Genomic DNA, 17,153 nt, shown 5'->3' on the forward strand with positions numbered 1-17,153 from the left:
TCTATTTTTATTCTGTACGTGCACAGATTATAATTAATAAATATTCAAATATTCAAAACAAAATATTTCATTTTATCTATTATTTCAGGAACGGGAAGAAACATTATTGCGAAAAAAATTGGGAACCTTAGACTTAGACTTTCTAAGGGTATTTTCTTTCGAACGAATATTAAAAGGATTTTTTATATAGAAGATAGATTGTTTTACTGGCTGGAAACAGGTGATTATACAATACATTCTTCTGAATATTGCCAATGACCCAAGATGGCAATGGCAATGGTTCGTAATTAACTGGCACCATTAATTAACTAGAACGTTCCGGATGTCGCTGACCTTGATCGGCTCGAGATCGGCATTTCTTTCAAACGATTCATCAAGGAGTCGATTAAAAATTTAGTTGTCAAGCTTACGAATGAATCGATCAAATGTACAATTTGATTTGTGGACTAAAGAAGTATATTTACATTTTGCATAATGCACGTGGCAGACATCTGTTATTATTCTGTTAAGGCGTTGATTGAGAGATAGATGTTGATTGATTACAATAGAATTTGATTATATTAGATTTATTTTTATTTTAAATATTTTATTTTAAATTTTTTATTTTAAATAAAATATTGGTAAATAAAAGAGCAACTCAAAATCTTTAAAGAAGATGCATTGATTATTTTAATTTTACAATAATATTTTGAATGAATGAATAGTTTGAAAATAAAATACAATGTGGATAATTTTGAAATTGGTAATGTTGAAAATGCTAAATTATTGAAAAAAATTGCAAAAATTTATAGTAATAATTTGTGTAATACTTCAAAAAACTTGCTTATTCAGATTTTAACGATTTATTAAAAATGATGACTATTTAATACTCTAATATATATTTATCTATCATCAAATCTAATTAATACGATGAAATAATCGTATGGAAATTATTTCTTTTTATAGAACTTCAAAATCTATATGAGTTCAAGGTTTCTTTAGTTAAACAACAAAATTATTATATATTATTTTATATATTTTATATGACATTATCTTTTCGTTTATACGAAACAATTTCATGGTTTTGGAAACTTTAAATTTATAACACATAATTAACCAGTGAATAGTTAACCTCTGCTCGAAATAATCACAGGTACTGTTACCAGTTTGGCCTTCTGACAGACTAAAGATTTATTTGCTCTTGTAGTTTAATCGTGATATTATTTCGTTAACAGCATAATTTATATTGTGGGCAAAATGAGTTATCAAAGATTTTTTAAATAAAATAATATAAAATCAGAAAGTATAAAAAAAATTTAAATATTACTAAAAGTTTTAAGTAAACTTTTGAAACTTGTTTAAATTCAAATAATTTAATTCGATATCAATAGATATCTAAAATAGCAATCGAAGATGTTTGTTGGAATGTCTATAACAATGAGAGAAATTTTTAATAAGTTATTAAATCATGTACTTTCATCTCTCATATTTTGATTAACGATATACATTTCAGTATATTCTACGAAATACAAAATTTCTCATAAGTCTCTAAAAATTTTGAAATTTTTCATTGCTCTATTTCTATTTCATTTTATTATTACTTTTCTATTTCTTTATTATTACTTTTAGCACATATTTCTTGAAATTTGTATAATATGAATTCACAAACAATAAAAATATAAAACGTTTCGTTACAGGTAAAATTGAAAGATTTTTAATTTTCGATTCATTGGCAAAATTTTATTAAATTTTTTAAATTTAAAGTTGAAAGAATATTTCGTATCGAATAAATAAGTTAACAAAAATTAGTTTCAAATTATATGATATATGATTTCTCTTGAATAACTTGATTGATTTGAACGAGAACTATAAAAATTTTTCGTCGAGAAATTATTCGAAGAAGAAATTAGCGGTCCTCGTGGCCCGAAATATCACAAATGCAAGGAACTCTCGGACAACTCTCTAGAAAAAGAATTGCTTTCTCTTTTGATCACGTTCGTCGACAAAAAAAAAGCAAATGAGGAAAAGGCGATGTCCTCGCTCGCAGTCGAAAAAGCATTGAGTGTGACGAGTTACTGTTATTTCAAGCTGCATGCCGTTGTTTGTTCTTTCCGTGTCTTATTTGTAACTGGCTGTACACACTGTATATACGAAACACAGTGTATCTCTTTTCGAGGTGTAACCGGCCGGTTTACAATAGTCGCGTGCCACTAATGTACTTTGACCGTTGCCAGAACTCCTTATTCCACTAAATATTAAGAGGAAACAGGCCAATTATTGTAGAAAATCTAACTTTTAAAAGTTAAACATGGAATATGAAACGTGTAATTAAATTAATATATTTTTAGGATAAATAATTAAATTTTTACTTAGCTATATAAATCATTGTAGTAATTTAGATATGTATAAATTATGGAAAATATTTACAAAAATTTTTTCCAAGTCAATGTAATTTATTTTCCTTCTAGAAAGTATAATGAGATTAATAGAATAAAGATTTAATTATAATGCAGTATAAAAAAATTGTATGTATATGTAGATGTAACAAGTAACAAGTAACAATTAAATTCTAAATTATAAATAGTATAATTATAAGCGACTAGAGAATTTGAATGAGGTATAAAATATTTTTATTTATTATTTATGATATAAAAATTCTTAATCAACTTTAATCAACATTAGCATTTGTTAATTTTCGTAGAATTAAATAGATAATAAATAAATAAAGAATAATAAATTAAAATATTTGTTAATTTCATTAACTTATTTTATACGTATTAATTTAATGTATAGTTCATTTCCGTTAGTCTATTTAAATTTATCTGTTCAATGCTATTGAATTGATCGATATCCCAATTGTTTCAGCATCGAATACAATTTGATGACACGGCTACCCGTACCTTCGAATATCCAAGCGAGGCATCGATGCTGGAGGGTGAGAGTAATGTGGATGGTGAAACTTCCGGTTCCGTCGAGCAATCAACTCCGATCAGTAATAAAACGTCCTCGACCAATTCGGCTACCAGCATGTCAACCCTACTCGGTAATTTTAATCATTCTTTTCCGTTAAAACGAACCTCTACATATTTTTATTTCCCTTCCTTTTACTTTTTATTTTTTTATTCAGATTCGAAATTTATAATTATATTTTATCCAAATCTATAACTAAAGTTATGTTATTTTCGTGTTTTTTTTTTTTTTTTTTTTTTTTTTTACAGAAATGATACCATTGTTACACCATGAATATTGAATATTCTACAAACAGCCGTGGAAAATTTGAATTCCTCTTAAATGTTTAATCTGAAAAAGTCCTATGAAAAATTTTTAATAAACTAGTTCTATATATAGTTTCTAAAAGCACTAAGATATAAGTTAAAAGTGTAAGGCTTTTCTAAGCATTGTTGTTTAGAATTTCCAAGTATGGATCTAACAAGAATTTTATCTCAACATTTTGCTAATATTGCAGCTAATTAGAAAAATCTTCAGCTTATGCAAGTTCAATGTTGGCGAAACATTAGGATAAAATTTCTATTGTACATTCATATTCGAATTTTCTTTTCAAACATAAATTTTTCATTACTTTCATCGATTTCATATTTCATTACCATGATTTTGAAAGAAAAAAAAAATATATATATTTTTCATCCTTTACTGTATATGTCGCACATGTTTCTCTCTAATTTATAACGATGCGTAGCATATTGAAAGCTAGTATTTGTTTCCTGCAGGTGGTAGTGGTGGCCTAGCCAATTACACTCCTAGCAAAGTCGATTTGACGTCAGAAGGATTCGAATTGGGTGTAACCAGAGCGATGTCTTCGAACTTGGTGGCAACTTCGACATCATCGTGCCCGGTAACCACGACAACATCTCAATCAGAGAACGAAACCGAAGTGGATTACCTGAAACCAGCTCAAGACGCGGGTGCATGGGGTTCTGAAACAACCGGTGATCTGCTCTATTGACGCGACTGAAAAAAGCCGAGGAAAATACGCGTGAAGCGAGAAATATATTGCTAAAAGCTCAAAGCTCTCGAATTAGAGCGAGGAATCTAAAAATTCCGACTAATTACTCAGAAGACTAATTGCAAAAAAAAAAAAAGAAAAAAAAGAATTTTTCTTTCCTTTTTTTCGTAGGGACGAAAGGAAGAGTCTTTTATAGAGAAGCGAATGATTATTATAGGAAAAGAAAAAAAAAATAATGTTCGAGGTTTTTTCAAGCGCTCTCGAACGAACGTCAACGTGACGATTGCTCACCTTACCATTATAAGAGAAACTGTAACTTTTCAAGAAATGCATCACGCGACGTGTTCACGATCGAGATAAATTATATTTACATAGGATAGTTCGGTATCATAAGAACTATGCGCAATACTTTTTCAATATAAAGGATGAATCAAAAAAAAAAAGGGGGGCAAAAAAGGAAAATATAAGAATCCATTCGTGAACGCGTCGAAAGAGAAGCAATCCTTTCTTAGATAGTTAAGCTGGAAAAACAATTCAGCATCATTCCAAGTATATGCATTTACTTTGTATTATTACGATTATTAACGAAGTGAACAGACTTTTCCTAAGTAACTGTGTAACTGAAACTGCCAAGACGCATCAGTGCTTTTTTTTTCTTTTTTGATAGCACTTTAAACGGAGAGCCCAGTGATCGGTGAAAACAGAAAAGAAAGAAAGAAAAAAACGAGCATATCATCTTTTTGGTATACTTTTTTATAACAAACGAAGAGAAGTCGACGATGGAACTGAAAATTTTGTACCCTTTTTGAGATTACTTTAACGCTAAGCCGTTTAACGTTCAAGCTGTCAATCAAAAGTCAGAGTTTTATGCAAGATTTTAAAAAAAAAAAAAGGAAAAAAATTATTGATTGAATGTAAAAAAAAATCGATCAAGAAAAAAACATTAAAAATTTCGAATTTAAAGTTTTGTAAAAGATTTAGCCAAAGTAGAGTATAAGTCTACTTAATATATTTAATATTATATATATATATATACAATAAGTCGACGTTTTGGTCCAGGAATAATCTTGCAATTGTAAATTCCGAAAAATTCATTATTTATATAAATATATGTTAAATCATACCAATATCTTTTATAGATGCTCAAGATAAGATATTAGATACGTATGCGGTATAATTTTGTTGAGTTTATTTCGTTTTTTGTTTCTTATACATTTGGACGAGGACCAAACAAAAAAAATCAATATGTAATAGATATAAAAATTACGAGAAAAAATTAATTTGTTAATAACGAATGTTAATTTTAAGCAAATCAAATTTTGTATATACTAAATTATTATCAATCTCAAAGTTTCGTTTAATTTATGCTATATAATTTAAATTACTTTGAGATTGATTTATTATGTGTATTTTTGTTTCTTTTTCGTTGTCCATAATATTTGAAGTGGTAATACAAACGTCGAAAAATTAAAAATATTATGTTGATTCGCGTAAGTGTTTGAAGTATGATTGCGACAGTATGGTTAACTTTCAATTAGAATTTAATCGCGTGATCGCGGACTGATTCAAGAATAAACGTGCGATATGATGATAATAATTAACGATAAACATACATCTATACATTGAAATAACAATTGTGTTCTAATTTCCGTCAGTATTTAATAAATATTGTTATTCCGATTGCGTATTTCGAGACGCAATCATTTTTTCATTTAATTTTACATTGTCATTTGATCGATGCTTGATGGGTCTGTGTCACAGCGTTACATTTTACACTGTGATATTTTTATTATTTTTTCATAATAATGATATGTATAATTGCTTCCAAATATTTTAAGAAACCAGTACCGTGTCGACCGATCAGTTTGTATTTTCATAATACTACATAACGGAGTGAACGAGATTACGATGATTGAAACATTCCAAATTCTAAAATCATGCATTTTTGCTTTCAATCTGATCGCACGATTGTGAATCGATGTAATCTCGCTACTCCGATTGAGGGAACTCCGTATTATTTCTGTAAATTATCGCTGTACAGTATGGAAAGGCATCGTCATTCAAGTAAAGGATTAAAAGGAAATAGTATATTAAGATTATCCTTCTTATTATTATTATTCTTATGATTATTCTCATTATTATTATTATTGTCATTATTATCCGAAGCTTGAAGACACAATTACCTTATTGAGTATACTTACAAGTTAGAAGTATTGTGTGATGTATCGTCTGTGTGTTATTAAAGTATTCAAGTAATAAAATGAAATAAGTATGCCCGAATTATTATATCGTCATGCCTATCTTTTTGGCGTGTCTTATCAGACTCCCAAATGAAAAATAGGAATGTACTATCAAAACTATTCTTATTTATTTAAATAAATATATACAGTTTATTGAACAAATAAATAATATTTCAGTCAATTCATGGTCCAAGAACACAATTGCACATCCTTAAATATCTAAAATCTGTGTTATTTATATATTGATGTATAATATTCTTCTTCCAAATCGTATAAATCCGCAGCCATATCGTCTCTTAAAGATGCTAATTTTTGATCACACTCAGCTTGTTTTGTCCTAAATAATTTACTATTTTGCGCTATAGCTTCATTTACCGATGGAAAATCGTTGAGTATCAAATACTGTTTTATATCAGATACAAGTTTCATTAAAGATTCTCCAGCACGAACAATATTCGCTGCTCTAACATGCATTTCATAAGTATCCTGTTCGCATTGTGTCATACGAGATAATTGGGAGTCGCTTTCTCCTTTGGCTAACTTTATAATTTCTGTAAAATAATAAAAATAATTTAAAATTCTTACAAATCTAAATAATTATCGTTAAGTTATAGGTTAGGTTTGAAAAATCATAAATATATTCAATAAAAAAAAATGTAAATAATTTTAATTTAAAAAAAGATAATGAATTAAGAAAGACATTATTATATTTTCTAATGTAAAATTACTTTTTATTTATATAAACTTTATTACTGCATATTATACAAAAAATGGAGGTTAGAAAGACTACCTTCAAAATTTTCAAGCATAGATTTTACATCTTCCTTTAATCTTGTAGTGTAAGATTTTAATAAAGCTTCTTTACTTTGTGGTAATGCTCGTTGTGCAGCCATTATTTAACACTAAAAATTAAATTTTATTGTATAAAAACGTATTTAATACGTTACGAAAATTCAAGCCACCAGCTAAATAGAGATTTTTAAATATGGCAGTGTGATGTTCATGAATAGAGGTCGCTGAAATCAGTATCAAAGTCGGTATAGCAGTCAAGTTTAATTCTCGAAAATTCATAAACTGATTGATTTACTCTTTTATCTAGTCTGTTTTCAAACTATTCAAATCGTTTCATGACTACCATCAGTTGATGCGATTTTATCGACCGGACGTCGATACATATATACATCAACTCAAAATCGCAATCATCTCGAAAACGAGTGATCGATAATTTTCTTGAAAAAACACGAGAAATCTCGAAATTAGATTTTTGACGAGATTATTACTCACAAGTGAAGCATAAGGTCGAATCGTTTATATATTGATTTTCTAGAAGAAACCTAGAACAGAAAGCCTCCCTATCCCCACTACGATCCTTGAAAACCGGGATGAAATCAATAGAAAGCTCACGCGAACTCTCCGTCTTCGGTAAATTCATTCGCACGCGAAATTTCACGGGGTATCACGCAGGGAGGAGCGTTGAAGCCGGGTAAATACGATGGAGAACGTAAGGACACTGTTTTAATGCCGCGTACGTCGCGTTTCGAAAGGGAAACCGAGAATATCAGGTTATCCCCTCGAAGTGCGCCGTTCTCGGCTTGTGAAATCTCGTACGAGGGTAAAATCATCATTCTATAAATTAGTGATATTCATTCGTAAACGATCAGCGATCAACGACGATGGCTGTGATTTACATAAAGAAAGTGCGATACTCAGCGTTGTGGTCTTGGAGTGTGTCGTAAAAAAAGGAAAAGTATAGAAAGTTTAAAGTTGTTTACACGAATAAATGACAAAATTTGACGAACGTCGCGATGATAAAGCTTCTAATACTTTTAACATTGACGAAAGTGATCGGAGGTTCGTTACCTCCCGACGATGCCGACAATGTGTTGCATATCGGTGGCATTTTTCCGATAGGAGGCAAGGGCGGATGGCAGGGTGGCCAGGTGAATAATAAATATTATATTATATAAATATTATATTCCTTATTTAAAATTTTTTATCTCGCATTTTTTTATTTTTTATATATTATTAATATTGTCTTAAGCTCTATGCATCCTTTAACTTTTAAATAAAATTAGAAAATCTGATCTTTAGATCTTTATCTGATTTTTAGACATTTTGAATTAGATTTAATTTTTTTTTTACAGAGAGACTTTTTGTTTCAAGAAAATTGATAATAACTTCAGTTTTCACTTATATTTCTACATACTAGATGAGATAATTTTAATTAAAATTTTAAGTAAAAATGACAATATATTTTTTCTTTTCTTTTATATAAAATATATAAAAATTAATGAGCATTCCACTTAATAGGCTTGCATGCCAGCTGTAAATCTGGCTCTAGACGATGTTAATCATAAAAAAAATTTGTTACCTGGATTCATATTGAAACTTCACTCAAATGATAGTCAGGTATATGAAATGTTTAATAATATTTTAAAAAAACACTATAGAAATCATAGCAGAAAAATTTCTTTAAATTCTTGTATTATTATTTCAGTGTGAGCCAGGACTCGGTGCCTCGGTTATGTATAATCTATTATATTATAAACCGCATAAATTAATGTTATTAGCTGGATGTAGTACTGTTTGTACAACTGTTGCAGAGGCAGCGAAGATGTGGCATCTAGTTGTGGTGAGTGTCAAAAAAGATTTTTTATTTAAAAAAAAAAGAGATATAAAAATAAATTATTATATTAATTACGATTTTTAGTTATGTTATGGTGCATCATCGCCTGCATTGTCCGATCGAAATCGGTTCCCGACGCTTTTTAGGACACACCCATCAGCTACGGTGCATAATCCTACGAGAATCAAATTGTTGCAAAAATTTGATTGGTCTCGAGTGGCAATCTTGCAGCAAGCCGAAGAAGTGTTCATATCTGTAAGATCACTCTTATGCAAATTAGTAAACTGGATTTTTATTCAAATGCATATTTTTAATATTATATATATTATATTTCACATATAATTGCATTTAAAACGAGATATTATTATATTGTTATATTGAAATATCAGATGTGTGATAAATAGATCTTTTATAATAAAAAGTTATAAATGAATCAACTGTAGTAATATAAATATATATATATATATATATATATATATATATATATATATTATGTATTATTATATATTACATTATAATATAAATTATATATATTAGCTTATATTTATACAGAAGCTGTATAAAAATCCTCAGTTTACCTATTATATATTAATTTTCAGAATTAATATTTAAATTTTTAAACACAATTCAAAATTATTTTCTATTTTATTTTTGTCTTTCTCTGTTGATAGACTGTAGAAGATTTAGAAACACGTTGCAAAGAAGCAGGAATAGAAATAGTTACACGCCAAAGCTTCTTGTCTGATCCATCTGATGCTGTAAGGAATTTACGTAGACAAGATGCTAGGATCATTGTTGGTTTATTTTACGTAGTAGCCGCGAGAAGAGTTCTTTGCGAATTGTATCATCAAAAACTTTATGGAAAAAGTTATGTGTGGTTCTTCATTGGTTGGTACGAGGACAATTGGTACGAGGTAAATTTAAAGGAAGAAGGAATTACATGCACAAAAGATCAAATGAGACTGGCAGCTGAAGGGCACTTGACGACCGAAGCTCTGATGTGGAATCAGAATAATGACACGACAATCAGTGGGATGACTTCCGAGGATTTTAGGCAGAGATTGAACAAAATGTTGAAGGAAAATGGATTTGATATCGATAATAATCGTTATCCTGAAGGATATCAAGAGGCACCTCTCGCTTATGATGCAGTTTGGTCAGTAGCGCTAGGTATGAAATCAAATTACTATCAGCAGGGTCACATTTATTTCAAAGCGTATTGAGCTAATACAAATACATTTTATTGTATTTCTTATAAATAATAATATAAAAAATAATTTAATTATAGTTGTAGAACAAAATATTTATTTTTAAATATTAAATATAAAAGATCATTGAAAATAGAAATTTATAAAGTTTTCTTATTCATAAAAAAAATTGACAACAAATTGACTAAATATTAATTATCATTAGGAGGAAGAGGAACAATTAGCATGCAATTTAGTTTATTATGGAAATGTTAATTTTCATTTATAATAAAATGAAATGTATATAAATTAATTGAAATAGATTTATTTTACTAAAATCTTAATGTTAATGACATTGTGTCTAAGATGTTCAACAATATAAATGCGACCCTGAATATCAGTAATGATGGCATCAAGTTTAATATTTATTTATAAATTTAAATTCGAAAAGATTTTATAAGATTCAAATTAATAGTAGTAAGATATAATGGTTTATTTTGATAATTGCAAAATATTCGATTCTTGTAATTTTGAACTTGAAAATGAATACATACAAAGTAATAATAAGAATTTTTATAATTTTATTTTTTTCATATAAAAGTATTTGAAAATATATCTTTTTTTTCAAAATATTTAAAAAAGATTCTTTAAAGAATTTATATTCTGCAATATACTTGATTCCATCGTTTGTTATTAATCATGGAAGAATTTTTCTCTCATACGTTTTCTGTTTGAACCGCAGCTTTCAATAAAACAATGGAGAAGCTGAGTAAGCAAGGAAAGAGCCTAAAAAACTTCAGTTATACTGACAAGGAGATAGCAAATGAAATTTATTCGGCGATCAACTCCACTCAATTTTTAGGAGTATCTGTACGTGACTCGGCTAAAAGTAGAAATAATATGCGAAGTCCTTTATTTCAAGTGGCGGCGATCTTTAATCGATCCTCGTATGTACTATAGGGATACGTTGCCTTTAGCTCGCAAGGTGACAGAATTGCATTGACCCAAATCGAGCAAATGATCGATGGAAAGTACGTTAAATTGGGATATTATGACACGCAAAGCGACAATTTGACATGGAGGAACATGGAAAGATGGATCGGTGGTAAAGTACCACAAGATAGAACCATTGTGAAGACTGTTCTTAGGACGGTCTCATTGCCTTTATTTATTTGTATGGGGACTATATCTTCACTGGGAATCATAATAGCTGTGGCATTGATCATTTTTAATATATGGAATAGACATAGAAGGTATATTATATATATACATATATATAATATAAAATTATAATATATTACATATTTATATAAAATATAGAAAATATCTTTTATATATGTACAATGTATATGAATTCATAAAATTTCTCTATTTATATTCCAATGATTTCTAAATTTGAACAAGAGTACAATATTTTTTAAAATCAACACAACTTTTTTTTTAATCCAATATCTTTCTTAAATGTTTTAAAATATTGATGTTTTTCTTTACAGGGTTATAATGTCGTCACATCCTGTGTGCAATACTATAATGCTGATTGGAGTTATAGCATGTTTCGTGTCGGTGTTTCTATTAGGAATTGACGGTAGATTTGTCGCAGCTTGGGAATATCCAGCGGTTTGCCAAGCTAGATCTTGGATGTTGTCCACAGGTTTTACTTTAGCATTCGGGGCGATGTTTAGCAAAGTATGGCGCGTCCACAGACTTACGACAAAGACAAAAGCTGATCAAGCAAAAGTAAGTGATCGAAAAAAAAGGACAAATTAATCGCGGTTGAAAATGTTTTAGAAAATTGTCCAAAATGAAACCCGATCGATTAGTGAATTAACAATTTGATTAATATTTCTAGTTTGTCACGCAGTGTGCCCGTCCCTGCATGGTTTGCAGATCCTGCTCGTATGACCCTCAACTTTAACATATTCTCGATTCTTTTTAGTTGTTCATGGCTAAACAAAAAGTTTCGTCCATACAGAAGAAAATTCAACCATGGAAGCTGTATACGATGGTAAGCGGATTGTTGGCAGTGGATATCGTACTGTTAGTCTGTTGGCAAGTGCTTGATCCTTTGCAAAGAAAGATGGAGACATTTCCATTGGAACAACCTCCGTTTGGTGATGACGATGCAAGGATTAGACCGGAATTAGAACATTGCGAGAGCACACACAATAACATTTGGCTTGGTAAAGTTTTACATTGAATAATAAATTTATTTATATTTCTTTAACAGGATTAATTAATGAAATTGATTGGTTTTATATTTTTTATTTTATTTAAAAATGTGTAAATGCTTTTGAAAAAATTATTATTATTATTTACTCAGATAAACGTATCATTATTTTTAAATTAGTACTTAATTTTATTAATTATAAGAAAAAAATTATTATGGAAAATGTATATTATAGATTGGTAAATTGGCAATTTTGTTTCAAAAAATAAATTTCATTAAGTGTATTTTTTCCAGGTTTGATTTATAGTTACAAAGGAATCATCCTGGTGTTCGGATTGTTTTTGGCGTACGAGACGAGAAGTATCAAAGTGAAACAGATCAATGATTCCAGATACGTTGGGATGTCGATATACAACGTGGTTGTTCTCTGTTTGATCACAGCTCCCGTAACAATGGTGATCGCTAGCCAGCAAGACGCCAGTTTCGCTTTCGTTGCACTCGCCATTATATTTTGTTGTTTTTTAAGCATGGCGCTGATCTTTGTGCCTAAAGTGATCGAAGTGATCAGACATCCGAAAGATAAGGCTGAATCTAAGTACAATACCGATGTGGGTATGTCGAAAGAGGACGAGGAAAAATATCACAAACTTCTTAGCGAGAATGCCGAGCTTCAAAAACTTATTGCCGTGGTAAGGAAATTGTTTAATGTTTTTTTGACAACTAGTGATAGAATCAAGTATATTGCAAGCAAACTTAAATATTGACAGATCAGATTCAAATATTTAATAAAATAAGCATTTTGAGAAAAAGAAATTATTTTTAAATACATTCGAATTTGTATTGGCTTTGTATTTTCTATAAATATATATAGAATATGGAGAAAATTCTAAATAAAATTTAGAATTTTAAAAAGAATGGTATTTTTAAAAAGAATGGTATTAATATTATAAAGAATGGTATTTCGTCATTATCATTACGTATTGAGCTTGATTTCATCTCTATTTACAATTATCGACAATCTTTTATCACAAGGTTCATTTTTCTAGAAAGAAGAGAAGATCAAATTTCTGAAACAGACTTTGGCCGAGCGAGATGCGTTGAAAGATGGGAGCGGAAATCTTCCAAAGGATTCGCTGATAGTCGCCGATTTTGTAACAGGCGAAGGAACTTCGGATAGTGCAATCGGTGGGGGTATTTCTGTTTATACACAATCATCTCGAGCTTCTGCTTCTGATTTTGAGTTTTCAGGATCGTACTTATAGATTCGATCGTTATGTTCTGTTCTGTCTTTCTATAAGTAGAAATCGTAACGAATTTAAGAAAGCGGGACCTAAATGGATAAAAAAGCATATTGCTTCTTTCTTACGACGTTTTTTGATCTTTTTATTAATCTAATCGAATCATGGGTCGTATTTTCTCTCTCCTCTCTTTCTCTCTGTCATAAATTATTATTGGATGCATGTAAAAGTTTTAATTTCATTATACATGAATGGATTATTTTAGAAAAACTAATTTATTTAATGTTAATTAATGTCATTGTTTTCGATGAATTTTGCCTATCGTTGTGATAATCATTGAATTCCTTTGTTGCAAATACTCGATTTTTGTTCATAATATATAGATACGTGATTTTTCAAAGTTTTTATAGATTAGAATTCCGTTTCATTTTGTAAGAAACGAAATAAATAATATAAAAAGTAAATATTTACTAGAATGCATTTAAAATTTATTTTATATTGCAATATGTGTAGTTTACTATTATCATGACTTATTTTTGTGATTTGCCACAATTTTCTTGAATTTTTCCTGAATTGCTTCTTTTAATTTTTCCAATTATTGAATATTCTTATACAAAATTAAAAATGGAAAAAGATTTTAATTTTTGAATGCTTTGAAAAATCACGTTATGTCTGCATATTTTGATAAAAAATAAACTATATTTTATTATAATATTTTATATTTATTAAAGGAATTCAATTGCTAATACAAATACATTAGAATGGATGAAAAGTAATCGAAAACAATAACGATTATATAATTGATTAAATAAATCATTTTTCGTAAAACGACAATCTATTCGTTTATAACGAAATTCATCAAAACTTTTTACACGTATTGCTATTTATATCGCACATCATATAAATTCAATTCGTTTCAATTTTGAACGAAACTTCGAAAGGAAAATGACGCACCGAAGTGGGAAACAAGCGACTCGTTTGCTCGAGCTTTGTTTCTTAATTCATTGTTCAATGTATAATATATTGTTCGCCTTTTCTTGGGGCGATGCACTCTTTTTATGTACTCGGTGTCTAAACGTATAAATATTGAATGTAATGTATATAACAAGTCAAACTATTAGATATGCGTATGCGTAGTGAGATTAATAAAACATTCTCAATGTAAAAGTAAATCCATACGCGCGAGATACTAATTGAATATCGCTGATCACATACAAATTGTTGGCCTACAATTGTCGCGCGCCTCGTTCTCGTTCACAACGATCTTTTCGTTATTTCGAGACAGTCATTATTGCACAATTGCAGATATTTCCGACTATTGGGATTTTATTATTATACAGATATTTGTACAAAAAAGTTTTATCGAACGAATATCAATATCTTGATTCAATCACATAAATTTGCATCTAAGTTCTCTCGAATATCGATATTGATCGATATTCGATATTAATCGATATTCGATGTTGATCGATATTCGATGCTGATCGATATTCGATACGGGAATATCGCATAAATCGATTACGTAAGACGGACCAAACACTTCGTAAAATATATTTGCTAATTGTTAACTTTCGAATATTTTATGCAAATTGTGGAATTGTGGAATTTTGTTGGCGAGACATGTCAACGTGGCAAATGGCACTATAATTCGAATTTATTCGCGCACGGTTTATACGGGTCCAAAAAAAGAAAAAAATAGAGAAAGGAAACACAGAGGAAAGAAACGTTCTCATTAATTCGCGAATGTCATATTTATAACATGTTGCATACTAGGTGAAAAAAAGATGTTTGATTTATTGTATAATTTGAATCGCAATTAGCATCACGAATATTTCGTTTGCTCTAGGCTTAAATTCTTTTTTTATATGATTCACGCATGATTTGCAACAAATTGCAGTTAAATCTCGTTAGACAATAACCTGGTCGTTTTCGAGACAGCGTCAATATCGATATGTGAACCTCATGAAGTCTGCTCCCAAATTAACGAATAATAACGTATAATGAAACGTTGCACGGCTCGCGAAATTGGTGTTTCGATAAAAAAATGATGTTTGTACGCGGATAACAAGATACTACACGCAAAAAACAACGTGCTAACGAGATTTAAACGCTTCAAAATGTTGCGCCATTCATAAATAATTTGGGAGTCTTGATGAGGTGGATCGACAATTATTTATGGCCAACCAACGTTTAATCTTTCAGATTGCACTTTTAATAATGTAAAATATATAAATATAATGCTCCACTCGAATATCAATTATTTATGAATGGGCAAGAAAAAAAAAATCTGTACGCTTATACCGCACAGTTATCTGAAGGATTATCGTTTTTGAATTCTTCTTTTTAGAAACGGACCAGGTTGGCTGAATGCAAGAGCCTCATCGATTAGGATGACAAAAGCAATACGAGCATATAAACGAGCTAAAAGCTCTCACAAGGCAAAAAAAAGCTATTTATTTCTTTTTCTCTTCTAGTATTAAATGCACACATGCGTAATTCCTTCATGAAAGTGCATATTCTTATTTTGTAACCGCAAAGAAACCGAGGATCGTGTTTGTAACAACAAAAAATTCTATTCTATCGTTGCCGATGAATTATTTTATCACACATAGCGTAAGTCTAATAAAAGAGATTATTTCAATCGTGTGATTTTTCGAGAGGAATGCAATCATGTTTCTCTCCATTTTTAAAAGTGATTTAAACAAATATTACACGGATTACTTAAAAAGAAATTTAAAAAAGGAACAATTATAAACGATGTGCAATTTAATTTATATTACGATTTAATCGAAACTCAAGATATTGTAACAAAGAAGATATTTAAGAATTATTTTATTTAAATGGAATGCCAAAGTTCAAACTTAAGAAATAATGAATACGTGAATATTAAAATAGTTTTAAATCGTTGAGTTCAGAAGATGTTTTACATTATTGATGAGATGGTAATGTGATTTGACTGCAATTCAAATTTTGTCTATACACAAGATGACTTATGTATGTATATCGTAGATTGAGTAAGCCACAAAGCACAACTTTTTCGTATGTGCATTTCAATTTCGTCACTCTACGTATACATGATATTTATAGAAAAATTTTACGAACGTTTCTGTTGAATCGTTTCTAGTGTAATTATTGTCGCGCTCATCTACGCATTTTTTACTGTACTTCTTCGACCGACTGTCGCGCGAATCGCGCTTGACTAAAATATTATATGATATAAATATACTAGTCTTATTGAACTGTTAAAGAAAGTATCATATATATGTATGTTAGAATATGGAGATATATTTATTTTTAAGTTTTTAAATTATAAAATATTCGTTAAAAATTCTTATATTGTATATGTTATTGATAACCTTGCGCTTCGAAAAAAGCGTTCGCTCTCGAATCGATCAATCGTTCACGGATCTTTGCTGTGTTACAATTTCATAATCGCAACGCTGTGCGTTCGAATTTATAATTGAAAACGTTTATCTCGCGTGAATATATCGTTGTGATTTTACACAAGTTTACATGAAATCAAATGAATTTCATCGTTTCGAAATATTAAATGATGACACGTATAATTCTCAAAAAAAATACGTATATTTAATACATCATAGATCCATATGGCGATTATGAAAAATATGTAGTACAAATGAAATACAATTGTATTAAAAAATCAAATAAACTTAGTTACAATTTAAGAATAAAATTGATGCTATTATGATTTAGAAAGATTTAAATGAATTTAAATAGTTAGAATTGTCACG

At 29.3% G+C, this 17,153-nt stretch overlaps 3 protein-coding genes across 5 annotated transcripts in view; 2 read left to right on the top strand and 1 right to left on the bottom strand.

Annotated features, from left to right (window-relative positions):
- LOC122716398 overlaps positions 1-6,139 on the top strand; it is a 45,906-nt gene extending 39,767 nt beyond the window's left edge. The window contains exons 3-4 of the mRNA XM_043939423.1: positions 2,845-3,022; positions 3,708-6,139. Of these exons, the coding sequence (XP_043795358.1) occupies positions 2,845-3,022; positions 3,708-3,943 (414 nt within the window). The 3' untranslated portion in view covers positions 3,944-6,139. The remainder of the gene's footprint in view (positions 1-2,844; positions 3,023-3,707) is intronic.
- Positions 6,140-6,289: 150 nt separating this feature from the next.
- LOC122716432 (mediator of RNA polymerase II transcription subunit 22-like) lies at positions 6,290-7,132 on the bottom strand. Its single transcript, XM_043939497.1, has 2 exons — positions 6,974-7,132; positions 6,290-6,734 (listed from the first exon to the last, which is right to left on the bottom strand). Exons 1-2 carry the CDS (start codon positions 7,074-7,076, stop codon positions 6,415-6,417), a joined length of 423 nt encoding a protein of 140 aa, XP_043795432.1. The 5' UTR covers positions 7,077-7,132; the 3' UTR covers positions 6,290-6,414.
- A 478-nt stretch (positions 7,133-7,610) lies between these two features.
- On the top strand, positions 7,611-17,002 carry LOC122716403 (gamma-aminobutyric acid type B receptor subunit 1). 3 transcript variants are annotated; one of them, XM_043939433.1, is made up of 12 exons: positions 7,611-8,123; positions 8,494-8,592; positions 8,681-8,815; positions 8,894-9,064; positions 9,481-9,979; positions 10,739-10,866; positions 10,957-11,249; positions 11,490-11,733; positions 11,933-12,176; positions 12,458-12,852; positions 13,210-13,348; positions 15,749-17,002. In XM_043939433.1, exons 1-12 carry the CDS (start codon positions 7,989-7,991, stop codon positions 15,766-15,768), a joined length of 2,502 nt encoding a protein of 833 aa, XP_043795368.1. In that variant the 5' UTR covers positions 7,611-7,988; the 3' UTR covers positions 15,769-17,002. The 3 variants fall into 3 exon arrangements, with proteins under 3 accessions (XP_043795368.1, XP_043795366.1, XP_043795367.1); XM_043939431.1 differs by lacking the exon at positions 15,749-17,002 and having other exon boundaries at positions 13,210-13,567; XM_043939432.1 differs by lacking the exon at positions 15,749-17,002 and having other exon boundaries at positions 11,969-12,176; positions 13,210-13,567.
- Positions 17,003-17,153: the final 151 nt, after the last annotated feature.

The sequence above is a fragment of the Apis laboriosa genome, unplaced genomic scaffold, assembly GCF_014066325.1.
Source record: "Apis laboriosa isolate Shangri-la unplaced genomic scaffold, ASM1406632v1 scaffold45_cov149, whole genome shotgun sequence".
Taxonomy (NCBI): Eukaryota; Metazoa; Arthropoda; class Insecta; order Hymenoptera; family Apidae; genus Apis; species Apis laboriosa.